Source organism: Doryrhamphus excisus, linkage group LG12, assembly GCF_037039965.1.
Source record: "Doryrhamphus excisus strain RoL-2023G ecotype Guam linkage group LG12, RoL_Dexc_Guam_v1.1, whole genome shotgun sequence".
NCBI classification, from domain to species: domain Eukaryota; kingdom Metazoa; phylum Chordata; class Actinopteri; order Syngnathiformes; family Syngnathidae; genus Doryrhamphus; species Doryrhamphus excisus.
The window spans coordinates 5,081,399-5,109,251 of NC_136368.1; the positions used below are offsets into that span (position 1 = coordinate 5,081,399).

General features: G+C 39.2%; 2 protein-coding genes across 7 annotated transcripts in view; one reads left to right on the plus strand and one right to left on the minus strand.

Moving 5' to 3' along the window:
• The window catches only part of map2 (microtubule-associated protein 2), a 71,592-nt gene extending 48,739 nt beyond the window's left edge, over nt 1-22,853 (plus strand). For 4 of the 6 annotated variants that reach the window (XM_078795238.1, XM_058081166.2, XM_078795241.1 and 1 more), the window contains 13 exons: nt 1,455-1,688; nt 1,929-2,066; nt 3,319-3,380; nt 4,239-4,355; nt 6,743-6,884; nt 7,234-7,290; nt 7,360-7,667; nt 10,895-11,032; nt 14,090-14,182; nt 16,932-17,024; nt 18,612-18,693; nt 19,566-19,678; nt 20,445-22,853. In XM_078795238.1, coding sequence (XP_078651364.1) covers nt 1,455-1,688; nt 1,929-2,066; nt 3,319-3,380; nt 4,239-4,355; nt 6,743-6,884; nt 7,234-7,290; nt 7,360-7,667; nt 10,895-11,032; nt 14,090-14,182; nt 16,932-17,024; nt 18,612-18,693; nt 19,566-19,678; nt 20,445-20,666 — 1,799 coding nt within the window. In that variant the 3' untranslated portion in view covers nt 20,667-22,853. The remainder of the gene's footprint in view (nt 1-1,454; nt 1,689-1,928; nt 2,067-3,318; nt 3,381-4,238; nt 4,356-6,742; nt 6,885-7,233; nt 7,291-7,359; nt 7,668-10,894; nt 11,033-14,089; nt 14,183-16,931; nt 17,025-18,611; nt 18,694-19,565; nt 19,679-20,444) is intronic. The other 2 variants (XM_078795239.1, XM_078795240.1) reach the window with 2 other exon arrangements.
• Nucleotides 22,854-22,899: 46 nt separating this feature from the next.
• On the minus strand, nt 22,900-27,457 carry myl1 (myosin, light chain 1, alkali; skeletal, fast). The gene is made up of 6 exons (XM_058081170.2): nt 27,242-27,457; nt 26,708-26,735; nt 25,744-25,887; nt 24,896-25,069; nt 24,744-24,821; nt 22,900-23,393 (listed from the first exon to the last, which is right to left on the minus strand). The coding sequence occupies exons 1-6, from the start codon at nt 27,368-27,370 to the stop codon at nt 23,365-23,367; spliced, it is 582 nt and encodes a 193-aa protein (XP_057937153.1). The 5' UTR covers nt 27,371-27,457; the 3' UTR covers nt 22,900-23,364.
• Nucleotides 27,458-27,853: the final 396 nt, after the last annotated feature.

Consider the following 27,853-nt stretch of genomic DNA (forward strand, 5'->3'; position numbering starts at 1 on the left):
GAATGTGGTGGACATTTTTCAGGTATACGCAACGGATTTCGCTTATATCGGACAAAACCAGTGCGAACAATTGAATCCGATATATCCGAGGTTTACTGTATATGAGTTCTTTTTCATGTGGTTGTGTTTGCGTGTCTTGTGGTTGTGCTTTACATACATATAATATTGTTTTCAAATCGGGGACCCTATTGTACTTTTTCCACTTTTCTGACCTATAAATGTAGTTAAAATGTTGTATTCTCATATTAAACCATGCCAAAGTTCGAGATAATGCTGTTTTGGCTGATCCATCCCATGTGGACGTGACTATTTTAATGATTAGAATTAAATGGGAATGCAATTTTCAGGAACGTTCCCCTGTGGAAAGGCCCCAAGTATTGTGAGATTTTCTAGATACGTAGCTTACAATGGTAACAGTAATGGTAACGGTTTTATTTCATTTGAACATGCATCAGATTACAATTGAATGCATCACATAATCAGTTCCCAGTTCCACATGTCCAAAAGGAGTAGGAAGAAGCAAAGCTTATTAAATCCTACCCCTCCATCTGGTACTTTTACAATCAGTAACTGTTACATTTGTTCACTTCCTGCTTTCCATAATACAGTTTAAGTTTTTTTTTGTTGCTTTTTTTTTTTTAATAATGCACCTCGTACCGAAGTACGACATTTTTACCACATTCTAAATATGCTTTTTTTAACTTTATTAGAGCCCTCCTAGACATGAAATAACACCCCTATAGTCACCTTTACACTCAAATTAACTAATAAAATAGACATAAGGCAGATAAGACAGGTTTAAGGTTTTTTTTTGTGCGTTTTTTTTTAATAATGTACCTCGTACCGAAGTACAAGGTGATATGAGCATCCAATGACATAATGGGTACCATAGTAAGTGTCAATATAGTGATATATATAGCACATCATGACTGGTTCAAGACTCTTCATCCTTGTATTTAGCAAACATCAACTGCTTGTATTGTTTCTTGAATTGGCTCATCGTTGTGCATTGTTTGAGGTCCTTACAACAAACAAACAATGCTGGTAGTAGGCCATGGCCATATTTAGGGGCATGGATTTGCATCAAAAATAGGGGCGTTGACTGTATTTAGGGATAAAAACGGTGCAGTGTAAAAATACCAGACCGCTCCATCGGCCATCGGACAATTTGTAATTCATCACTCAAAAGCAGATAAAAAGGCGAGGCCTTGAAGCGGACACCATAGGTGTCCTTCCTTGTGATCCTATGGACACTTCGTATATACAGCGTACTGAAATTGTCGCCCAAAAATCGAGGTACGGATCATACTGTGGCTTTACCTATTTATGGTTTATACTTTACAGGGGTTTGTTGTTTGGGTAGACTCATTTCTGTATGTCATGGATGTTTTGTTTTTTTTTTTCAATGCCCCGTAACGTCTTCTAATGATTGTATCCTTTAATGTCTTTGGCAGATGATGATAAGAGCATGGCTACGGAGCAAATCCAGCCCTTGCCAAAGATGCCAAGCCCTGTCCAAAAGCCAACTGTGGCCCAGAATAAACAGACACAGCAGAAGAGAACAGAGAAGTCTGCCAAAGCCAAAAGTAAAGGCGGGAGGGTTAAAGGCAGAATCGCTACTCCTGAACGCAAACCTGTCCGTAAGGAACCAGTTTACATCCCGAGAGAGGAAGTCAAGAAGAAAAAAGGTTCTATAAGCTTTTCTAAGATAAAAGTTTGTGCTCAAAAGGCTTATTGCATGCTTGTCATAACAGTTATGGAATTATGGCACCACCTCAACTACTAAATTATGACTCGTATTCTTGACTATGAAACTTTTGCATGTTGTTTTACTGGTAATGGCCCGACGATATTAATATTGGAACTGTTGACCACTTCAATCAGGCATCATGATGATTCACGTGTCTCTGTCTATATCAACAACATAGCTACGGCAAAACAGACTGAGCTTACTAAAAAAACAGAAGCTCAGACACCGTCCCCATCGAAGAGGAGTGGTCCAAAACCAGCTTTCCGCCAGACTCGCCCCACCCAGCATCATTCGGTTCCCAGAAGGAGACTCACAGGTGACTCATTCCCTGAGGTCCCACATCCATCATCTTCCATTTGGTGTCATTGCTTCTTCAGTTCAGTCTCTCAGGTCTTTGCGATAACCGGAAATGTCATCACAACTTTTTTTTCGATGTAAATGGCTGGAACTCTAAAGGTGTGATGTTTTTCCTCAATTTGTATAATTTGTGTGCTTATACTCATTTCTCAAATTTCCTTCATATTCCTGTTTATGTTGCGCATGTTTCTTTATTTTTGTCACAATAAAAATGTACTGTTACCTTTTATTTGTCTTTGTTTGCTTGTTATGTTATGTTTGGCGGCACGGTGATATAGTGGTTAGTGCACAGCCCTGACAGCTAAGAGACCAGGGTTCAATTCCACCATGTTCTCCCCGTGCATGCGTGGGTTTTCTCTGGGTACTCCGGTTTCCTCCCACATTCCAAAAACATGCTAGGTTAATTGGCGACTCCAAATTGTCCATAGGTATGAATGTGAGTGTGAATGGTTGTTTGACTATATGTGCCCTGTGATTGGCTGGCGACCAGTCCTGGGTGTACCCTGCCTCTGGCCCGAAGACAGCTGTGATAGACTCCAGCACCCCCCGCGACCCTCGTGAGGAAAAAGCGGTAGAAAATGAATTAATTAATGTTATGTTTGGCGGCACGTCGGTGGTTAGTGGTTAGTGCACAGCCCTCACAGCTAGGAGACCAGGGTTCGATTCCACCCTCTGCCATCTCTGTGGGGAGTTTGCATGTCCTCCCTGTGCATGCATGTGTTTTCTCCGGGTACTCCGGTTTCCTCCCACATTCCAAAAACATGCTAGGTTAATTGGCGACTCCAAATTGTCCATACGTAGGTATGAATGTGAGTGTGAATGGTTGTTTGACTATATGTGGCCTGTGATTGGCTGGTGCTCAAAGGCTTATTGCATGCTTGTCATAACAGTTATGGAATTGTGGCACCACCTCAACTACTTGACTATGAAACTTTTGCATGTTGTTTTACTCAACCTCAGATAGACGAAAGACTTTGATTAATTGAACGCTGTTATTTGAAATCTGTTGTATCTCTTTTGTATCATTTGTCTACCGCATCCTTCAGAAATGTTGCTTGCCTGATGCTTAAATATTCTCTTCTCTGCTCTTCTCTTCCATTGTATTTTTATCTTGGCATTGTTCTTAGTTTAGTGTGCAGATTCTGCAAAATTTAATATTCCCTGTACTTTTATGTTCCAGTGATACTGATATTTCTTTTTTTCTCTTTTAGAGGCACTTTCAGACAGCCGTCACCCGTTCACTGTTGCTCGGCGATCTTGCGACAGAGCGTTGGTGAGTGAATTCTACTATCCCTAATGACCTCTGGCATCAAACCACTCAGAGAAAAGTCAATGTGAATAATAATAATACAACTCACAGTGGTCTGTTGCATCCTCTGTACTACTCCCACTGACCTCCACTCACACATTGTTCATCCATGACCTAACACATGTATGGTCATCATCCTGATACGACATTGTGGCTTCATTTTGGCAACTGTACCAAATTCTCTTGCCTCTTACAGAACATTTTACATTATTTTCAAGGGATGCCTGTGACCATATCCTATTAAAGAGCTCATCTTTGTATAAATATCCCACAATTGCATGCGTGCACAATTGCTGTTTGCCTTGTATCCTGCTTCATTATTTTATACAATGACTGCACGGTTAATGGGTTTGGTCACAGGAGTGATTCATTGAAAGTCACTGTGTAGGTGGTAAATCACCCTGTGACATTTCTCCTGTGATTATTTCACTTTTCCGACATCATAATGACAGTTATTGTGTCCAAAATAAGAGCTTTTATGCATATGATAAATGTCACAGTGCCACAATATAGCAAGTGCAAATTGTTCTCCACTTTTGATGCACACTTTGTGTTTGTCATCTTCAAATCCCTGTTTGCTGCTCACTTTGTACACTCATACTGTACGTTGAAAATGTATTTATTGTACAGATATTGACCGGTATGATTCCCCATATGGACTGCTTTTACGTGCCAATGATGACATCTTTGGTGACAAAAATCAACATCCATGAATCCATCCATTATTTGATAATTTCTTCTGTATCAATATTATTTCCACCTGTGTCATCCTGTGTGTTATTTGTTTCTCACGCTCCCCGGGGGGTATGATTGCCATTTCAGTGCCATGCCCATCATTTTCACTTCACAAAGACCCACTCTTCCATGTCCAGAATGGCGAACTTATTAAATGGACCCCAACCATCCTCAGCATCGGTATTTATTACCCTCCTAGCCAAGGTGGGTAGTAATGTGGCCGTCTAACCTCATGGGTTCAGAAGGAAAGAATGTACAGTCATGGCCAAAAGTTTAGCATCTTGAAATGTGCATATATTATAGAATGTTATGAAGACTCAAAAGCTGAATGGCAATTAATAGCAAAGTTTCTCTTTGTCATAAAAATGAACTTGATACCCAAAAAACGTTCTCATGTTAGTTAGTGTTGACAAGGCTGGCGATGACGCTGTTATTCTGATTGAGTGCTGGCTCGAAGCTTTCAAAAGAGTTGACCCTGGTTACCTGCAAGGAAACATGTGCAGTCATCTTTGCTGAGCACAAAAAAAAATGTTTGAAAAATGTTTGTCCCCTTCCTGATTGATTAAACTTTTGCACATTTGTCACATGTACCGTAAATGTTTCAGATAGTCAAACAGATTAATCAATGACAACGCAACTGAACACAAAATGCAGTTTTCAAATTAAGCTTTTTATTATTATTAAGGAGAAAATACCTACATGACCCTGTGTCAAAAAGTGATTGTTCCGTGTTAAACCATAACTGATATTAATTGGAATCTATCAGTCATTTTTATGAAGCCATTTTTAAAGTTTTGGGACTCCAACCAAACACGTTGAGAGCCATTAACCACAAATGGTGAAAACATGGAAAAGTAGTGAACCTTCCCAGGAGTGGCCGGCCAACCAAAATGACCCCAAGAGCACAGCAACAACTCATGCAAGAGGTCACAAAAGACCCCACAACAACATCCAAACAACTGCAGGCCTCACTTGGCTCAGTTGAGGTCAGTGTCCGTGACTCCACCGTACAAAAGACACTGGGCAAAAACGGCCTGCATGGCAGAATTCCAAGATAAAAACCGCTACTGAACAAAAAGACTATTTAGGCTTGTGGCACTTTTTGCCAGAAAACAAGACCTAAGACCAAAGTACTCTGTTTTGATGAGACAAAAGTTTAACTTTTTCGAAGGTGCGTGTCCGATTACATGTGGTGTAAAAGTAATCCTGCATTTTAAAAAAAACATAATTTTAACAGTAAAATATGGTGGTGGTAGTGCGGTGGCTTGGGGTGTTTTGCTGCTTCAGGACCTGGAGGACTGTGTGTCTACCAAAAAACCCTGAAGGCGAATGCCCAGCCATCTGTTGAAGACCTCAAGCTGAAACCAGTCCACCTCTGAATGGCTGAAGAAAAACCAAATGAATACTTTGGAGTGGCCTAGTCAAAGTCCTGACCTGAATCCTATTGAGATCCAATGTGGCTGAATGACAACAATTCTGCATGATGAGTGGGCTCCACAGCACTGTAAGATACTCATTGCAAGTCATCACACATGCTTGATTGCAGTTGTTGCTGCTAAGAGTGGCCCAACCAGTTACTAGGTTTTCATATAGGACCATGTAGGTCTGGATTTTATTACACCCTTTATTTATTACTATTATGCCCTTTTTTTGACCTTTTGTATTGAGCTGTGGACTCCTATAGAGCAGCTACACATACTACTAACCCGCATAGAAAACTTTCTAGATTTTCCAGAATCTGCACCTATTCCATTTGTATTTCCTTGAATTTGGCCATCCCGTCCACATGCCCAAAGTGCTACCTAACTACGAATGAACCCCACTTTCTTATGTAGTGGGTATAGGAGTTGATAATAAATGAATAAAGTATTTGGAGAGCGAATTGAAAAGTGTTTAGTGTTTACTGGCAGCTCATGAGCGACTGACTGGAGACCCCAGAGTTACCGTGTATAAACTCTGTAAGTCCGGACGTGTGGGCTTGCCTTCAACCTCGCCTGCCCGAGGAGGAGCACTCATTGTCGGATACACCTTGTCACAATGTTTGACACACCGCTGGTGCCATGGAGCTCAGAAGCCGGACGTGAGGGGGCCGCGTGTATGTACATTAATGCACCTTTCCTGGCGAGAACACGCTGCTTCTGGCTTGAGGAAGAGTTTGGCGGATATGTCACCGTCATGCTCTGTGTGAAATTTAAGTGTGACAAACATGCAAAAAAATTAAGAAATCAGGAAAGGTATAAACATTTTTTCACACCAGTGTAAACCAACCATGTATCAGCTCATTGAGAACCTCAAGGCGAGAGGTTCAGTTATTGTGAGGAAGGCTTCAGCAAGTGTCTGCACTGTCTCTGAAAGCAACAAATTTTGTGAAAACCAACACTTCTCCTAACTTTTTTGCCACGACTGTGCATAGAAGAGCATTGTCAGGATACCAGTAAAATCCTGGAACTGTATCTTTTACTGTGTCAAATGACGTCTGTACAAAAGTTCCTAGGGGTGATCTAAGACATTTGCACAGTGCTGCATTCAAAAAAAAAAAGTTTTCCAAACTTTAACTCATCCAAGCCCATAATTTGCTTTGTGCTTCACAGGATGGTAGATCACAAAGCCCTGTTAAGACATCCTCGGTGCCGCGGCATGCATCCGCTCTTAGTCGCCGTGGATACCACGAGCATGAAGACAGCTCAACCTCCATCACCAGTTCTGGCTCAACGGCCCCTCGCAGACCCATGTGTAGGCTTGCCGTTCCTCTCACTTGTTTAGCTCCACAACCACATTATACCCAAAATATCTTTCTTAATCAAATAATCAAGAGTTGGATGAGACTGTTAAATTTTTTCATAATAATAATAATATAATTTTTAAAAACATAATAATAATCTTTCTAACATCTTTAGGATAATTGTTGCTGGAACACTTTCTCTCTCATGTACAACATCAATAACCTCTGACAACAAAATTCCCATGGGCAAATCTTCCTAGAAGTGTGGAAGCTGTTATGGTTGCAAATGGATACATACAGTATGTTTATCATAACATTGTGATTTAAGGCATTAATATGTTGTTCTTTGGCCTCTGTTAGCATGTCGTGCAGCGATGCGGGCAGAATATAGGACAGGTCGAGCGCCCAGTATGACAGGTACAGTAGTATTCCTGCTTTCGTACTATTGATTGTGAGAAAAATGATCTTCCTATTCCCCCCAACCAGTGTCAGAGCCAGTGCGCTCCCGTTCAGCCCGCAGTGGCCACTCCACTCCCCGTACCCCGGGCTCCAGCGCCATCACCCCCGGAACCCCTCCCAGCTACTCATCGTCCTCAAGGACTCCGGGAACCCCTCGTTCCCTCAGCCTGATTTCCCAAGAGCGGAGGGTGGCCGTGGTCCGCACTCCACCCAAATCCCCCGCCACCACGCCTAAGCAGCTCCGCATCATCAACCAACCTCTACCTGATTTCAAGAAGGTCAAGTCCAAGGTCGGCTCCATAGACAATATCAAGTACCAGCCCAAAGGTGGACAGGTAATGTTCAAATATCATGTTTCTTTTACGTCCTTGGTTGTTTGGGTCCAAAAGCATGAATAATTCTCTGAATGTTCACTTCTATTGCCTCCTATCTTCCATTTTCTGCACATGTAGTGTTTTTTTTGGTACTTTACCCATCTTTACCTTTGTTTTAGTGTATAATTAAAAGGTAAATATAATAATAATATTTGATGTATTTATTTAGTAATACACTTCTGAACAAAATTAGGTCAAACAGTTAATTAAATAGGATTAATAGGATAAGAAACTAAACAAAGCATGCTATGAGGCTGCAGCGATGCTGACTCCCAGCATATTTTTGCAGCACAAAATGTCATAAAGATAAAAATATATATTTTTTGGCTACCACGTCTATGTTTTCAGTACAGCATCGGGCACCGTTTAAACACCGGAATTGCTTCCGAAGTACCAATTCTGCATCGGTGTTAGATAAAATGGAAAAAATAACTTATGGAACAAAAGCGGTTTTCTGTGTAGCATTATAGAGTGCGCATACGGGGAGCGGGATTGCTAATAGCTATTTCCAACCACAATCAGTGGGCTACCCGAGTTTTTAAAAACTGATAGTCCCACAAAAACGTGAAACGACCGCATACCGATGCTGTAGAAAAGCTTTAGCTAAATCTACTTACGTACATTGACAGACGTCTTGAAGTAAACTCTTTTCTTGAGAAACTTCGGACTGTCCAGTCTCTACTTCTGGATCAGATTCGGGATCCAACACATATGGCTGTATGTTAAAAGCAGACATATTAAATAGATAAATCATCGTTTATTATGAACAAAAATTAAAAATTAAAACAGACCGTTTATGCTGGGAGCATGCAATCTGAAAAAATACAGCTAGAATAGGTGCAGATTTTGGAAGATCTAGAAAGCTTTCTGTGCTGGTTATCGTGTGTAGCTGCTCTATAGGAGTCTACAACTCAATACAAAGGGCTGGAAAATAGCATAGCATAATAGGTCACCTTTAGAAAATATATAAGTTGCACTTTTTTATCTCTCAAGAATTAAACAAACATAGCAAGCAAGCATAGATGGATTCCACTTTCCTTGATATCTTTTCTCCATAGCTGCAATTTCCTGGTGGAATCGTTCCCTTGTGCTCATTCCTTAATTCTCCATAGTTCAATGTAAAAATATCTAGATGGGAATGAAAAAAGTGTATATTCAGTGACATATTGCAGCCAAGGGCTATGTTAGGACATCAGGAGGTTTGCCACCAGCTGCTTATAATTATCTGCCTTGTAGTTTCAAAAGTCAATTCCTCTTACTGTTTATGACATTTCAATACATGCATGCATTTTTGTCCACTTCCAAGATAGAGATTTATGCAAATAAGACATTATAGTGACTGTATTGGAATGTGCAGACAGGATTTCAGATACTTTTACTTCAGATTCTGATAAACTATAGTTTATGCATAGGTAAATGTCTAATGTCTAACCCAATACTGTATATTGATACAGTATACAACTATAGCCAATCTAAACCTAAACCAAGAAAAATGCCTGGAAGAATGTTGCCAATAACCCAGTATTACCAGTGTTCTCGACCTCACTTACAATATGTGAACTCAAAATATTAATAATTTTAAGTATATAATTGAGAATTATTTAATACTTATATAATTGCAATTAAATATACTATTAATAAGTAATGAATGGTATTATCATCATACTGTATTTATAATCAGGGCTGAGGTAATAAAGCTTCTTATCCCCTTTTGAATACATGTCGGTCTTCAGCATAAGATAGTGACTTGTTTCCTTGCTCATTGTCCTCTGGCTGAATGAGGATAAAACGTCAGCATTTCACATCCTGTTTGCATTAGCAGCGTGTTTGATAAAAATAACGTAGCGGTGTGTGTGTGTGTGTGTGTTTGAAGGACAAAGTCAGCACTGTATTACACAACATACCAGTCTGCAGCTCTTATAAATCTCGTCCGATGACCCGATTGGGAGTTTTGGCTTGTTTTGAAAACTTTCTGTAAGGTTTGGACTGCTTTGTGCAGACTCAAAATAAGGTCCGATCATGCTTGAGATCCTTGAGGGTCATGTGTAGCATTTTAGTGCCAGATATGCACATTTATATACAATAGATGGTTGGTCATGGATTATTCATGGTTGTTATTGCCCTTTTATTTTTCTTCCAAAGTGTCATATGTTTGCATGCCTGTAGATGGCAGTGCGCTTCAAAGAGACCCGAGTGTGGCGCTTCCAAATCTAAACAGGTGCAAAGGGTGACATGTGATTGTAAGGTTATTTGTCTACTTTTATGCTGAAGTAGCGTTCATTTTGACAGAATAGGATACACCTTGACCAGATCAAACCAATTGAAAGCTACAGTTAATTATTTGCATCAAAACTGAATTGAAAAGTGTTGTATAGAAACCCTCTGTAGTTCCTGTAGAGCAGGGGTCTCAAACTCAATTTACTTGGGGGGCCACTGGAGCTAGGGTCTGGTTGAGGCTGGGTCGCATCAGGTTTTCCAAAAAAAAAAAATAAAACGCATTTATGAAAAACAGAAAAAATGAAAAAACTTTGCTTTGGTTCCAATTTTCTACAAGAAAAGCTCTGATAAAACATTCCACTGTTCTCAAATATCTTACTCTTTTATTTTTCTACACCAAATAAGATGAAAAATAAATAAACAAATCAAGAATAAAGAAAATCAATCAATCAGTAATAAATAAATATAATAAAAATAAAACCACATATAGTTGGTGGGTAGACAAATTATTTTTTTCAGATTAAAATGAACAAAACATTATTAGAGCCCTGTAGACATGACAAAACACGACTATAGTCACATTTATACTCTTTTTATTTACAACATATTGCGCAACTGCAGGGTCTTGAGACACATGCTAACTCGCAAACTAGAGAGCTAGCGACCTAAACGGTAGCCTCCAAGTTATTTCCTTTAAACTTAAAAAGCCCAAAACTTACCACTTCCACACGGATAGGGAGGATAACTATTAACAGTTATTTAACCTTTAACATGAACATTAATCAAACGTAATGTTTTTTTCTGGGTACATGATACCATACAGCATCCATATCAAACTTGCGCGGGCCACACTAACATAGAGGCCACATTAGGCCCGCGGGTCGCGTGTTTGAGACCCCTGCTGTAGAGACTCCCCCTGCCCTGCCCTCCAAGGCCCTCACCTCACCTGCCACCTGTCATTGTCACCATAGAAGCACAAGGAGCAAATCATGGCAGCTGAGGCCAAACACAAGCCCTCCTTTTGGATCTGGAACTCAGTGCTACGAATCATCTCCTTTACTCTGTGTCTGTCAGCGGCTCACAGTATGACCTGGACCCAAGGCCTGCTGGTACACCTCCGCACCGTTCATTGCATTTTAATACTATGCTACTCAAACCACATGAAAAACGGCCATGAATATGGAGATAACTTGAAAAACTCTGAAGTTAAATCATTTGCATTTTAATGAGGCTGTTTTAATGAGATCTAACACAAGAGGTGCATACAAATTCAGTGAAATAAAGCTCAGTTATGATGGGACAATATGTTTATTACGTAGGTGGTCCTCGGGTTCTGTTCAGTTTCTAGACTGTGATGTACAGCTTAGGTCACCACTGGACGTACAATATTTTGGCCTTGCGATTTTTGTTGTTGCAAATTGCTTGTTTTTTTTTTTTTTTTTGCTCATGGAGAAGGAAGTTGTGGTGACCAGGAGTAAGATCTCAACACGCATGGAGGACATACAAAATATGTGCACTATTTACATATGCGGAGTGCAAGTGAGAGTCAGCAAGTACGACCAATCAAGAAATTGTCATTTTGCATACAGAAGACACAAACTGGCGGTATAAACGACACACAAAGATGTTCGAAGTGCTTAAGTTTGTCTTGCTACCTTAAAAAAAATACAATCGGCCGTAGAGTTTGTTGAACAAAACACCTTTGCAGCCAGAATCAGCATGTCACACACACGCTCGCCCGCCATGCACATAGACTGGCCTTAGGAGCGCGTACAATAAGTTGTGGCTTAAGTCAAATAATCCCAGAAACACTAAATTCAAGAAAACATGCAAATTGGCACTTGCATACGTTTGTATGCTCTCCATTTGCATGTTGCATAAGCTTGTACATTACAGATAAATGAATAGATATTATCAGTTTCTTTAGTGTTTCAAACAAGGGGGACGTGAAAATATTTATTTCCCATTGTGGGGGCATGAGAGAAAATTGTCACATTGTACGTTGTGATACACTACTGTTTTTGCCTTATTTTGCATACATTTCCTATTTTGATCCAACACTGTATCATGGATAATACAGCCAATCAGCACTTCTGACTTACTTTTTTCTTTATTAGTGACCTAAACCAGGACAAATGGCACATTTTTTTGTTTATAGACCAGTGTATGGGATCAAGACACCCATAATTGTTAATTTTGTTAGCTTTTTATGATGTTCATTTTCACTTCCGTAGTGATGGCTTTCCTTTTCCTTGGCTCATGTCCACCAGAGTAAGTGCAAAAAGTGAATTAATAAGCGCGGTGCATGTTTTTGTTCATGAAGTGCTCACCGTTAAAAACAGATTCTATCCATAAAATCAGGTCACTGCTTCTTCAGCGGCAATTAATGTAACCGGAATGGAGGCAACAACACGAGGGCTTTTAATTAGCGGTTGTAGTTTGCTTGGCAGTCACAAAATGTTGAGTTAAAAATAATACACAATAAATCAAAAGGAGTGAAGTGCCAGCAGGAGGCAGCTCTTATATAACATAGAAGGAAGTTGGCAGCCATATCTCGTCTCTAAGGCCCTCAGCTCCAGCAAGCCATCATCCAGCAATGCTGGTACACATGCAAATATGCGTATGTCTGGTGTAGTCCAGTCAGAGACTGGTGTACCATGGTGTATCATTTTGTAACCCTTATCCTCACTAGGGTCGCGGGTTCTGCTGGGGCATATAACCTGGTCGCCAGTTGCAGGACGGTTAAAAGTCAGCCTGCAGCAAAACATAAACAACCCACACAGGTATTTGGCTTGGGAGGTAGGACAATATTTTAACTGCAGCTAACTGCAGCTTTAATCCATGTAGTGTAAAATACAAAAAACACCGGAATTGCCTCAGAAGTACCAATACTGCATCGGTGTTAGATAAAATGGAAAAAATAACTCATGGAACAAAAGCGGTTGTCTGTGTAGCATTATAGAGTGTGCATACAGGGAGCGGGATTGCTAATAGCCATTTCCAACCACAGAAAAAAAAGTAAAATAAATGTTATTTTGGTGATAAGACTGATGAAGACAGTACAGGTCAGTACAGTAGCCTTAAGCATATTCAGGGATCTGCTGTTATGAAAGTGACATTCATAACTAAGCAGTGTTTTTTTGTTTTAAAATTGCCGTTTTATTTAATTTTTTATTAGGTCTGCCGAAGTAATTTATCTTTGTTCATTAAATACTGTAAAAATTGTCATATTTCACACATTGTTGCAAATGGTGATTAATCATGATTAATTTATTACAAAATTGTGATAATGTGATTAACTTTTTTTTAATTATTTGATAGCTCTAGAGCAGGAGTGGGGAAACTGCGGCCCGCGGGCCACATCAAGGCTGCCAGGCCTTTTAATATTTAATAATAATAATATACGGATATTTCCAAATTCCTTTTTTAAAGTTTTAACATTGAAAGTGTATCTGGCAACGTGACCTCCATAGCGATTGTAGCACACTGCAGTCAGATGCAATCTGTACAAAAAATCCATCCATCAGCATATATGGAGCACAATGTCAATGACTTACTGCACCACGTGGGCATACAAAAAAAAAAACACCTGCCGCAAGGCATGCTGGGTAGCTTATGGTACTCTTTCTTTCACCATTTTGCCGTGTTTGTTTGTTGCATTTTGCGATACTGCCAAATATGTTGATTGGATTATTGGAGAAGAAAACATACTCTTGATAGCCAGTGTTTTATTGTTCATAGCTCATGGTGTTGTTGTTGGAGCTGGACTACCCAGCATGCTTTGCGGGCATTTGGAAACAACCGTTTTAAGTTATGTGTTATGGATGTGTTGTGTTTTCGTTTTGTTGCACTGTGAGCAAGTACGGTATGTCGTTCTGATTGATGGCACCTATATATAGGCCCCTCCACCAATTTTTTTAACTCAATGTGGCCCGTGAGTCAAAATGTTTGCCCAGACTGTAGTCTGTGTACAGTATGAGTGATTTGAGCCTTAATTTAGGTATGACGTAAAATAGTATTAACAACGCATCGTAACCCGAGGACCACCACATAGGGGACTATTTTATCCATAGAGCACAACACAACACATAGTTGTTATTGTCTATTGTAGTCGCCTATTAATGAACATTTTCACTCCCGTGTCATCCTTTTTTGCTTCTTTGTAGAATCTTATTTTAAACAAGAATGTGGACTTCAGGTACATTCAGTCCAAATGCAGCTCCAAGGATAATCTGAAGCAACCTCCCCATGGAGGCAATGTATGTAAGCCCTCCATGTTTACATCTTCTTCCTCCCATTAGGTCTGTCCTTGGAGTAGATGAGTCCTACGTGTGTATTGTAGTCACAGTTTCTAGCTTGCTGGTTCGGCACCCCGGTGTTTAACCTTCGCTGAAATGCTGCTACGGCTGATATAATGGGATTTGTCTACTGTGCTTCCAATGGATATTGTTGCAGAACAACTGATCTTACCATTTCTAAATTTAGCCAATTTAGCTTCACATGAGGACGTCATAAATAACCCGATGGTTAGAAACACACTATATTCGTTACAGTTAGGACCAGGAAGTACGGGTCCTCATTTACAAATGGAAAATATTTGTAGTTAGATCATAGAAATGAAGAGATGTAGACATTAAATAACAACCCTATAGTCACCTTTATATGTTAGACATAATAAAAGAACATAAGACATATTAGGCATAAATAAGAAACAATATATACTCACATGATATTTTTGAAAACCCATAATAGAGTGACAATTTGCAAAGTTTTGTGTTGTTTCAGAGCATGCTAGGTTATTTAATGACAATGGTACCTCGTTTTTTTGTTTAAAAAAAGTCAGTTGAAAACCCAACTGTATGAAAACTTAATTTATTTTTCCCATACAAAATAATGTTTATTTGATTAATCTGTTCCAGACACCCAAAAGCACCTTTTATATTCAACTAAAAAATTAATACTCCAGTATTCATCCTTATTGATTTACTTGTCTAGTTTAATTGTCTTATTTATCCCGTTTTATTAATTAAGAATTTATTCCTATTTTATCACTTTTATAAATTTTTTATCAAATTTTTAATGGTTATTTTTCCACATTTTTTTTCATTCCTTTACCATATAACACATGATAAGTTATGTAGCACTTAATATTTGACTCCTCTTTGATTATTGATATTTTATTATTCTTTTTTTTTTCCACACAGGAAGTGAACAAAAAGGAAACATTGCAAGCGTGAAAAACGTTTATTAGTTATGATGCAATTTGAATTTTTTGGGTTTTTTTTATCAGCAAGTTCAATGCCTTGAACTTATAATATATTGTAATAATATTAAGATCAGCCAATGAGGATGTTCTTTTGCTTTATAGTTTTGATTAAGTTATGCTTTCCTCTCCTCTCGTCTCCTCGCTGTTTTGTGTACTTTCTCCATTCATTGCTTTTCCCGCACTGGCTGTAATATATTTGTTGTTTAAGTACGGCACCAACTCTGCTGTGTCTGCGTTTCACTCCTGCTTCTTTCTCTTTTGCAGCAACAAGAGCCATTGATCGCTGCAGCGCACTCACATTTTATCATCCTTGCACATGAAATGAATCGTTTAAGGCGATTGCAGCTTTGTGTGCTGGTGTGTGCGTGTGCTTGCATCCCATTAAATATATCGTCCAACTCAGTGACTCGCGGGGACGTTCACGGCTGGTGAGGCCCCCCCGCGTAGACTCATCTTAGGTTTCTGATGAGTGCAAATTCAGTGATTTGTACTTAAGGAAATCTTCCAAATGATTGGAATCATGCAGGGAAAGCATTTATAACACAGTTCAATGGACACATGAATATTTATTTGATGTTATCATTATTCGTGTTTTGCCTCACCTGCCTCCACTGACTGCATGTCACTGATACAGCTAGATCAGGGGTGTCCAAAGTGTGGCTCGGGGGCCATTTGTGCCGGGCGGCTGTTTTTTTATTGGCCCGCAGCATCATTTAACAAGTAAGAAAAGAATCAACTCAAAATATTAAGAGAAAAGTAATTGAAAATAAAAAGTCATAATGTTATGGAGGGGAAAATGATGATTTTAGTAGCATGAAGTCAAAATATTAAAGCCATGATATTATCAGAAACAAACAAAACAGCAAATGAAGTTGTCATTTTTGGAAAATTAGGTGGCGGCAAAAGTTATAATGTTATGGGAATAAAGTCACATTTCTGTAAAAAATCATTGACAAGAAGAAAGTTGAATTTGAAAAAACAACAATAGCACATAAATTAAGAGAAGAAAAAAATCTTAATTTTTTGAGAATAAACTCCTAATATTATGAGAAACAAACTAAACATAATTTCTGAAAAATTAGGTTGCAGAAACAGTTTGAATTTTATGAGAATAAAGTCAAAATATTACGGGAATAGAGTCATAATTTGCAAAAGTAAATTTAAAATGAAAACAAAACTGCTGCAATTTTATGAGAATAATGTCAAAATAATAAGAGAAAAAAAATGTCAATTTCCGAGAATAATTATGGGGGAAATTATGTCATTTTTGTCGCATAAATGTGAAATATTGAAGAAAAAAGTCATAATTTTGTGAGAAACAAACACAAAATGGAGTGGTCGTCTTTGGTAAGTTACGGAAAAGTTATGTTATGGGAATAAAGTCAAAGTATTATGAAAACATTTTTAAAGATTATTTATGAAGAAAGTAAAAATAGTAAGAAAATGTAAAAAAAAACAGCAAAAATAGGAAACAACGACCAATATGCATTTTTTTTCTACATGTGTTGTTTTAGTGGCCCCCGGCCCCCTCTGGAAAGAATTTGGACACCCCTGGACTAGACAATGCCTAAGGTTTTAGAGGACCCCCATCACGTGATGCCATGATTTCTTCTGATTCCACCCTACTGTGAGACATTTATTGTTAAGTTTGGTATTCCCTAAGCCGGGCCAAACTTGTTTTTTTAGGAGTGCAGCTTCCAAACTGTCCCAATTTAGCCCATTCCTCACCTCCGCCCCTGCAGGTTCTCATCCCAAGTGTTAAGCTGGACTATAGCCATGTTCAGTCTAGGTGTGGGTCCTTGGACAGGAGGGGCTACTCAGCAGGAGGTGGAAATGTGAGTGTTGTGCAGCAAAGCGTGCCTCCCACCCTTTCAGTGTTTATGTCAGTTGTGCTGTGCTGTGCTGTGCTGTGCTGTGCTGTGCTGTGGTGTTCTTGCTTGTGTTTCTCTGCTCCCCCCGGTGGCGGTGATGTGTGTGTGCATTCAAAGCTGCAGCAGCTTGCATGAATTGTCATTATTCATAATTATCCAAGGTTCTCCTCAGTTGCAACAGGAGGTTACCTTGGTAACAGCTGCCATGCTTATTATCCACCTTCTTTTTAAATGACACAAGTATATGAAAATCTGTGTTATCGCTAGACTGGAAGACTCTTTTTCTCTACAGAGACCACATAATCTCACACTAAATACCCACTCATAGTAGCTTTCACTTTTACGGGTCTGTGGATGCTGGCCATTTTCTTTCAGAACTCAAAAAAATTAATTAACATAACTAAAGTATGTCAAACAATGCAAACAGTTCATCATAAACACTTCAGGAGCTGCACAGGTCATGTTTTAAGTTGGGGGGGGGTTGGCAGCTCTGGTGTTTGCCATTACTGTTGGTTGGATAAGAACTGACCAAAACCAGCCAGATGAAGTCAAACGTATATACACTCGTCCCTCGTTTATTACAGTTAATTGGTTTCAGATTCGACCACGGTAATTGAATTTCCACAAAATATGATTCAATAAATCCTGTTTAGAAGTTTCTGAATAAATGTTTTTACGATTATTACTTAGCTTCTATTATCCGTCATTTTTGACCCACTTATGGGAGGTCGGGGTAGTAACATAAAAACAAAAAAATTCTGTTAAAAATGTGAACGGCATGATATCAAAAACATGTTTTTTTAGGAATACCTGGAATATGAAATGATAAAAAAAAATTCTTAAAATCTATAAAAGATATGTTAAAAATGTGAACGGCATGATATCAAAAACATGTTTTTTAGGAATACCTGGAATATGAAATGATAAAAAAAAAATTCATTACGAAGATATTTCAAGAAAACAACCTGACCGGGTCATTTTTGACCCTCTTAAGAAAGTGGTTTCAAACAGAGTGGGTAAGAAAGACAATGTAAGAAGCCAAAACGTACCACTTCCACACAGAATGTGAGGATAACCTCAATGTCAATGTCATGCCATTGTTGACTACATACAGTATGAAGTATGAGGCAATGTCTCATCTATGACTTATGACTCGTCTTTCGATATTTGTTTGATTCAGTCATTTTTGAGTGAGGGAACGATGTTGGAACCCCGACGTAGCGAGGGATAACTGTAGAATTCTAATATTATTACCTTTATCCCACACTGATGCATTTCTTTAGCTAAAAGTGTTGCAAAAAAGCCACAGCAGGTCTAACGTGCAGTAACAATTTTGATGGTGTCTTTTTTAAATAATGGTTTGTCATCATACATTTTTGTGACTTTTGGAGATGCTACATAGAATGACCCGAAAGGAATTTGAATTTGGAGGTTCCATATTGACGTTTGCTCAAATGTGCGTAAATTTGCCCCGGTGAAAGACAGAGACCTTCTTCAAACTTCTTGGTGAAAACATGAACTTACCTCCTGTTTTGGCGTGCCCATTTCCAGGTGCAGATCCAAAACAAGAAGATAGATCTGAGTCATGTGACTTCCAAGTGTGGCTCTCTAGACAACATTCATCATCGTCCAGGTAACCTAGTATGTTTTTGGAATGTGGGAGGAAACCGGAGTACCCGGAGAAAACCCACGCATGCACGGGGAGAACATGCAAACTCCACACAGAGATGGCCGAAAGTGGAATTGAACCCGGGTCTCCTTGCTGTGAGGTCTGCACGCTAGCCACTCGCTCACTGTGCAGCCGATTCCTTATTTATAAATGAAATATTTGCATAGTTAGAGAAGAGGAATTCTGTTTTTGTATATATTTTTTACATTATTAGAGCCTTCTAGGCCTGAATTAACAACCCTATAGTCACTTTAAACTCCTATTACCCAATATAGTAGACATAATAAGAGAAAATAAGACAAAAAAAGATGATGTTAATAAGATTGGAAGAGTTCCTTGCTCATCAGAACATATTTGAATGCATCCTCTGGATGCTTAATATATTTATATAATACTATATTTGTATATTAGTGTATTATAAATGCTTTACTCATTCAATCCCAGCCATTTTTGACTGATTTTTCAAGGTTAGATTGTTCTTGGGCCATAATAGACATGGTAAAGTCCAAATGGAGTTGCTGTGAGAGCTGTTATAAAATGTCCTTCTGCCAACTTGTGGACATTTTTTTTGGGCTTCAAACCGCACCAAACATGCTCTCTTCTATTGTGGAGTTGCATCATCACATCTTTATATATTGGTGAAAAACAGTCAAGGAGTGAAGACACAAATTTGGAAGGCAAAATGGCAAAGGAACACTGTATTGATATTTAACATACATTATGTCAAGGTAAACTGAAATTTCAGTATTAGTATGCGTGCCTGGTGGCAAGAAAAATGATGTGCGGAAAATGTATCACTGTTTGATTGACACAATTTAGAATTTTGTCTTTTTCAGGAGGCGGTAATGTTCGCATTGAGAGTGTGAAGTTAGACTTTAAAGACAAAGCCCAAGCCAAGGTGGGCTCCTTGGACAATGCTCACCACACTCCAGGAGGGGGCCGTGTTACGGTAAGCATTTCTACTGTATACTTTACATAACATAAAATGACATTATTTTATCATTATTATTATTATTATTACAGCATTATTATGATATTATTGCAACTTTTTCTCTTGTTATAACAGACTTTTTTCTTGAAATATTTTCACTTTATTCGTGTAAAATAAAAGCCTTTTTTTCAATTTCTGCTGTTTTTTTTATTTTCAAAATTTTTCAACTTTCAATTTTTTTCCCATAATTCTGACTTTATTCTCACAATATTTTGACTTTATTTTTGTAATTCATTCATTAATTCATTTTCTACCGCTTTTCCTCACGAGGGTCGCGGGGGTGCTGGAGCCTATCCCAGCTGTCTTCGGGCGAGAGGCGGGGTACACCCTGGACTGGTCGCCAGCCAATCACAGGGCACATATAGACAAACAACCATTCACACTCACATTCATACCTATGGACAATTTGGAGTCGCTAATTAACCTAGCATGTTTTTGGAATGTGGGAGGAAACCGGAGTACCCGGAGAAAACACACGCATGCAACATGCAAACTACACACAAAGATGCCCGAGGGTGGAATTGAACCCTGGTCTCCTAGCTGTGAGGTCTGCTCGCTAACCACTTGTCCGCCGTGCCGGCCAAAATTAAATCTTTCTTCTTTAATATTTCACCTTTTTGCTACTAAAATAACATTATTTTTTACTCATGACATGACAAACTTGCAGCTTTTCTTTTAATATTGTGACTATAACTTTCAATTTTGTGTCAAAACCGTCCACCAGATTGAGAGCCACAGGTTGACTTTTCGCGACCACGCCAAGGCACGAGTGGACCACGGGGCTGAGATCGTCGTCCGCTCGCCAGACCGGTCGCGCTCCATGTCGCCCCAGCGCCAACGGGACAGCCACCTGTCGTCCTCCGGCAGCCTCAACGTAACGGAGTCGCCACAGTTAGCAACCTTAGCCGAGGATGTGACTGCCGCTCTGGCCAAGCAGGGTTTGTGAACATGCATCACGGATGCTCTTACACTGAACCTGTCAATCTTCTGGAGCCTGTGGGGGGCGGGGTGACATGGACTCGGTTTCACATCTCTTAAAGACCCACTAGTAGGAGCTCCTGTTTATTTCTGTCTGTTTTCATTCCAAAATGTGCGCTATTTCTTCTTTATTCCCTCCGCCTCTTCTTTGAAGTGATGTTGCATAGAATAGTTCACCTCTGGTCCTCGCTAGGATTTAGTGTACATACATTGATGGCGGCGGTGGGGGTGGGCAACTCTTGGCCTTACTGATCCTGGGTGTGTGTTTTAAACAAGCTTTTATTTCCATATGTGGCCATATTCTGTATGTGGAAGTAATGTGGCCAGCACATCACACTGCTGCACGTGTTGTTCTTGCTAACGTGCATGGACGCCAGACCCCTTAACAAATCCTCACTGCAAGCCCTCTATATGTACCACACACATAGAAATATATATACATATATATATATATATACATATATATATAGGAACGAGTATAGGAATATAGGTTCTTTACCATCTACATGTCCTTTAAACCTTTTCCTAAGGACTAAACAACACAACAACACATAGAATATGTATTTTATCACTGCAAACACTAGGCCATGTATGACATCTGAGCATGTGTTGATTCAAAAAGGATTTTGAGTAAGTTACCTCTTCATCCATCCCAGAAGAAATTAAACAGATCATGTTTTGTAGTTCATAGTCCTTTCCCGCGTATTTCTTGGTGTCAGCCAGGTTGAATAAGCACCGCAAGGCCTGAGTTTTCATAGACAAGCACCCATCTGAAATCTTTGCAGATTTCAACTTGTTGGACTGTAGTGATGGGCGATACCAGATTTTTAAATTTTGATACCATACCGATTACTTTTTGGGTATTTTTTCCGATACTAATACCAATGACGAGATTACTTTGTTGCCATTTTTTCATGATACCAGCGCCAATATTAATGACTGGTCACTGTTCAATTACTATATTGGTATTTTCCCCAGAGTAGAAAAAAATATATTATTTTGACATTTTTTGTTGATATTGAAACCAATACTGATCACTTTTTGGGCATGTTTTTTTTAATACTAATAGTTTTTTTGTTATTGTCTTTTTCAATTATGATGCAAATACATTATTCTTTTCATTAATTAATTCATTATTCTTCACTATTCAAATATTCTTCAAAATCAATACCAATACTAATTACTTTTTTGGTATTTTTTCTAAAAACAAATTACTTTCTCTTTTTTTTTCAATAACAATACCAATTTTTTTTGGATTTTTTAAAAATACCATACGAATTACGTTTTTGGCATTTTTTTTCAATATTGATACTTTTTGGTCATTTTAATACTGAAACTGCTTTTCAGCAGTTTTATCCCAAAAATACAGAAAGCAAATACAGGCTATTTAAACTGCTAATGTATATTTTTAACATAACATAGTAGTCATAACAAATGACAGTACTTTATTTTTTTACACAATGCAACCCCATGTAGTGTATTTGCTACCATAAGGGACAAAGATGTGCTTTTCAAAAATAGTATTTTCCATTTATTTTACTGAAATCTGTCAAATATCTGGTATTTATTATGAAAATTGAAGATTGATGTATAAAAAATGTAGGTTGCACAGTGTAAAAATAGAGTATTATGTGATTTGTGCATGAAATGTTAGTTCTCTATTAACACAATAACACGTATCGTTACCACAGAATGGATAAACCCATCACTATTGGACTGGCTCTCATTTAAAGAAGTGCTGCGAAGGGTTTTAGCGAAAGATTATTTGTGTGTGTGTGTGTGTGTGTGTGTGTGATCTCCTGTTTTACAGCCAATGTATCTGATTGTTTTGTTGCAACATGTGGCAGCGTTATAGAAATGATGACAAAGATGAATCATTCAGCAAAGAAAAAGGGGGGTTCTGTGTTCACGAAAGCTGTTGGAGTGATATCGTTTTGGCTTTTCAGACTCTTACCCGGGCGCTTGTTTGCTTTTGTGTTTTTTTCAGCATTCCCCATCACCGTCTGCCCCTTCCGTCCCCATCCCATCCCATCCCAACCTGCAGCAAGTAAATGTATTTAAAAAGGTCAACTAGATGTATGCTGTTTTTGATTTTTTTTTTTCATTTCTCAATGATATGACTCCATTCATGAAAAATAAATGAGATGAAAATGAATGTCAGAGAGGCATCGTCTGTTGGGTCATTTGAAAAAGCATAAAAATTGGAACTTGTGAAAAGTTTATTGTGAAACGGCAGAGGAGAGTACAATAAGTTAAGACTCAGGGATGGGTTAGATGAGAAATGGACTGACATGTGGTCAGGCCTGTCACTCAGACAGCCGGGAGGGGATGGTCCTCATCACTCCCACCACCCCCTCCTGCACCGCTCCACCGTGAAAGCATCTGACACCCCCAATCGAGGCTTTTTCGGGGTGAGGAAAGAAAACATCTCATGGGAATTTAGGAAAGCTTCTGCATCTGGAGAAGCCTAAAGAGCACCAGTAGGAGACGAGGCAAAACGAGTGTGGAACAAAACAATAGAAGGATTTAGAAATGGTATCTCATAGTCCTTAGTTTGCCCTGCTTCCTCAGGTTGGAGCAGGAAGCAGCGAGTCAATGTCTCGACACCATGGGGTCTGCACATACTCGATGCTCACCGCCACCACTGCAGCCGGGGTAGGGGGTCCTTAAACTGACATGATGTGCTTGACAAAGGCTGTGTGTGAAGATCAGGCCATGGCATAGGGAGGACACAAAAGAAGAATGAACATAAGTCAGTGTTAAATACCCACACCAGAATTTAGTATACTTTATACTAGTATATATTTTTTTTGTTCCAATTTAATGTTAAATATTAGTCAATGACAACACAACCCAACACAGATTGCAGTTTTTAAATGAAACTTGGCTATAAAGCCATTTCTAAAGCTTTTGAGACTCCAGCCAACCACAGTGAGAGCCGTTATCCACAAATGGTAAAAAACATGGAACATGGAGTGTTGAACCTTTCCAAGTGTGGCCGGCCAACCAAATTGACCCCAAGAGGGCAGCAAGGGCTCATCCAAGAGGTCACAAAAGACCCCACAACAACATCCAAAGAACTGCAAGCCTCACTTGCCTCAGTTAAGGTCAGTGTTCAAAAAGCAAGGGCTAAAGCAACCTACATAGCAGAGTTCCAAGACGGAAACCGCTACTGGAGAAAAAGAACATTAAGGCTCATCTCGATGATCCCTGAGACCTTTGAGAAAATACATTTGGAATGAATGTGTCCCATTACACTTAAAAGTAGCACTTCAGAAAAAGAACACCATACCAACAGTGAAATATGGTGGTGGTAGTGTGATGGTCTGGGGCTGTTTTGCTGCTGCAGGACCTGGAAGACTTGCTGTGATAAATGCAACCATGGATTCTACTGTCTACCAATAAATCCAGAAGGAGAATGTGTGGCCATATGTTGCTGAAACTCAAACTGAAACCAACTTGGGTTCTTCAGCAGGACAATGATCCAAAACACACCAGCAAGTCCACCTCTGAATGGTTGAAGTAAAACAAAACAAAGTCTTTGGAGTGGCTTAGTCAAAGTCCTGACCTGAATCCTATTGAGATGCTGACCTTGCATGACCTTAAAAAGTCGCTTCATGCTGGAAGAGCCTCCAATGTGGCTGAATTACAACAATTCTGCAAAATCTCTCCACAGAGATTCATTGCAAGTCATCACCAGTGCTTGATTGCAGTTGTTGCTGCTAAATGGCTTAACCAGTTATATTTCTAAACTGCATTTGTGTTCAGTTGTTTATGCTTCACTGATAATGCAGGGGTCCTTGAACGCACCATAGTTGCTATGAGACGCAAAACTGAAACTTCTGCAGATTGGATCAGTTCATCGATCACCTTAAATTAATATTCATTAGCGGTGAGTACTTGGTGGTGAGTATGCATTTTATACTTGAAACGTCTTTAATAAGCATATGAGGCATATTGAAGAGACAAGGAGAGGGTTTTGGACCTTAGTCAAACCTAATCCATTCATTCCAGCAGTCACTTTTATTGCAAAGGAGACTCTCACCTTCGTAGTTGACACAGCCGTTCTCATCCTCCTGACCCGCCATGAGAGCGTCAATCTCAGCCTCATTCATCTTCTCTCCTGCAGGCACCAATGGCAATCATCAAGACCCAAATATAATATATGATAATAATCGTAAAAATAAACCGGCTTACCCAGTGTTGACAGGACGATACGCAGCTCAGCGCCCATCACTGTGCCATTGCCCTCCTTGTCGAACACACGCAGACCCTCAACGTAGTCCTCAAAGCCTGCCTTGTTTGGGCTGTTGATGATGGTCTGAAGCATGGGCAGGAAAGCCTCGAACTCGACTCTCTTGTTGGCCATGTCTGTGTAACGCGCAACGACAAACGGTCGTCAGATCGTTTCAACGTTAAAGACGTGAATCTGCTGTGATGCAAAGGACGGATCTTCTATGCTTGGTCAGTGGATATTTACTTTACTATTTTTAATTAAATTGTGTGGAATTACACAAGGAAAATCTTAAGGGAAAATATTTTTGTTACATGATTTCACTCATGATTTAACTGTGTATTAACCAATGAATGCTGTATTTTGGCGTGTCTTCTATTCTGTTTACTTGCTTTATTCAACTTCATTTTTCTGTAAAGTGTCTTTGAGTATCTTGAAAAGCGCTATACAAATAAAATGTATTATTATTATTATTATTATTACTTTACCAAATTATTATAATAATTAATAAAAATGAATCACAATAATTATTAACAATAAATTATTATTATTGTTATTATTTAGAATTAAAATTCTAATTATTTTACCAAATTATATTTGTATTTATGTTATATTATTCACCAATTATATTAACCAAAAACAAAATGAATTTGAAATCAATACTAATGAATACCAACTTACCAATGTGTATTATTTCTATGTCTTTACTTATATGCTCAACATGAAATTGTCACAAAAGTACAGCATTAACAGAAAAAACATGGCTTGTTTACTTCAAGGAGGCTGCTATACTACTAAATCTGTAATTCACCTTCAGTGGAGGGGTTTCCCAGCAGTTTGCTAACATCCTTGTTGGTGGGGTTCTGTCCCAGAGCGCGCATGATATCAGCGATCTGGTTGTAGGCCACCTTGTTGTCACCCACCCTGTCGAACAGACCGAAGGCCTCCCTGTAGTCTGCAGAGTCACACAACAACGTTCCGTTATGTTAATGCCGCCATATTGTTTCATTTTTAATAAACTGCATTTTATCTATGTTTGACTTGTGCAGAAAATGTGGTGCACTTTAAACTCAAATGGGGAGGAGTTGGGGCCCGTGGAAGACAATGTGGGAGTTCCGTCCCAGCAGGTGTAGGCGGCAACTCCTCAGGGGAAAACTATCTCAGTGGGTTGTGATATTATTGGCTGAATGGATGGACTCCTGCAAAGCGCAGTCACCCTTCAGACTATTTCTATCTCAGCTGCCTCGCTCTCCTTTAAAAGACCACCTTGGAATTGATAGCTGAGAATATGAGCCCCCATCCTTTTAAAGGCAAGGCAAGTGTGTGTGTTGTGTAAAAGTAGGCAATGCTGACTATAAATAAAATAAGTAATACCAATAATAATTAATAAAATAAATACAAAATAAATAATAATAAATTTAAAACAATGTAAAAGGTGACATTTTCCCCAATTTATGGATCCTGCCTACAATTAGACCTATTAAAGTCCTCTTTCCGACAGCAACAGGATCCATGAATTGACTTTGATTTTATGATGTTTTCTTATTGTAGTCAAGGATGCACATAACTGGGAAGCTCTTTTTGTGGGGACAGAATTCTTTAAAACTTCCAAGGAATTTGGAAAACAGCACATGCCACCATGAATACATGTAATGTATTCATCTGTAAGGAACTCAGTTCCCTGACTGGTTGATGTTTAGTGGAATTAGAAGGGTTTCTATCTCCAATTGTCTCCATGTCTGTAGTACTGAAAATGTCAAATGAAGTATTCATACCTTCAATTTGGTCTGGACTGAATTCAACCTGGAGGTGAGTAGAGAGCAGCAATGTTAGTTCACATTCAGTACAAAAACAAACATCTCAAGAAGGTTTCATCCTACACCCAAGATTGTCCTTACGGGCCTTTCTACTAATCTAATACAATAAATCAGGTCGGAACTGGGATTAAATGCGGCCCCTTGGCCAAATTTAGCTTTCCATGGGGGGCACCCGATATGTGGGGGGTCCATCTTTAGCTCCATTAAGATGCCCTCATTTGGTGTCACCCTGTTGGGCCGTCATAACGCTTAAGGGCCAGGGGGCGTGGCCAAGGATGTCAGTCATGAGCTATCCATGGTTCTAAGTATTCAAATGTGCGCCCTGCTCCAAGTCATGCACTACAAACTTGCAGAATAGTACATATAATGTACTATGTGAAGTATAATTTACTTCTTATTTCTCAGAAAACCTTAAAATAAATAAATAGAACTTTTCAGATACTAGTTTAGTCATGCAATAATGAGCAAATCATGCTTTTGTTTCATTTCTACCTTGACGGCGGACAGGTCGACAGCGGGGGCTGCAGGAGCAGGGGCGGGCGCGGGTGCAGGCGCAGGCGCGGGCGCCGCTGCCGGTTCGGCCTTTTTGGCGGGGGCCTTAGGATCCTTCTTGGGTGCCATTTTAACTTCAAGTCAAATGAGCGTGCTCCTTAAAGACAGACAACTCCCGGAAGGGGTGACAACACAAGGGGTGCAGCACAAAGTGGAGGAGACTCAGAGCACGCAAACAACCTTTCGGGCGTATATATATGAGGCTATTTTTCCTTCTGGACCCCCGCAGGGCTGTCCTTTCGTGGGGATTGGATGACGCGTGGGAGGGGTGTGTGTATGTGTGTGTAGCTCCTCTCTAAACATGGCATATTGGGCCAACTGCCAGAAGGTGGTCATTTATGTCATGTGTCTTGAAAACATGGACAACAATATCCTCTCCTTTTATGTGACAGCTTTGTTTATTGGATGTGTTTATTTGGGACAGTAACAATAATAATCATCATAACACTGTTAAATACTATTATATATAATACATCTATATAATATATAAAAAATATATGTAATTATTTATATATAATGTATAATTACTTAACAATTATAATGTATATTATT

Coding starts and splice junctions, on each gene's coding strand:
- myl1 (XM_058081170.2), bottom strand. CDS start 27,370: ATGGCACCCAAGAAGGATCCTAAGGCCCCCGCCAAAAAGGCCGAACCG. Junction 25,888..26,707: donor CAGTCCAGACCAAATTGAAG/GTATGAATACTT, acceptor GTGACTCTGCAG/ACTACAGGGAGGCCTTCGGT. Junction 23,394..24,743: donor CGGCTGTGTCAACTACGAAG/GTGAGAGTCTCC, acceptor CTTCACACACAG/CCTTTGTCAAGCACATCATG.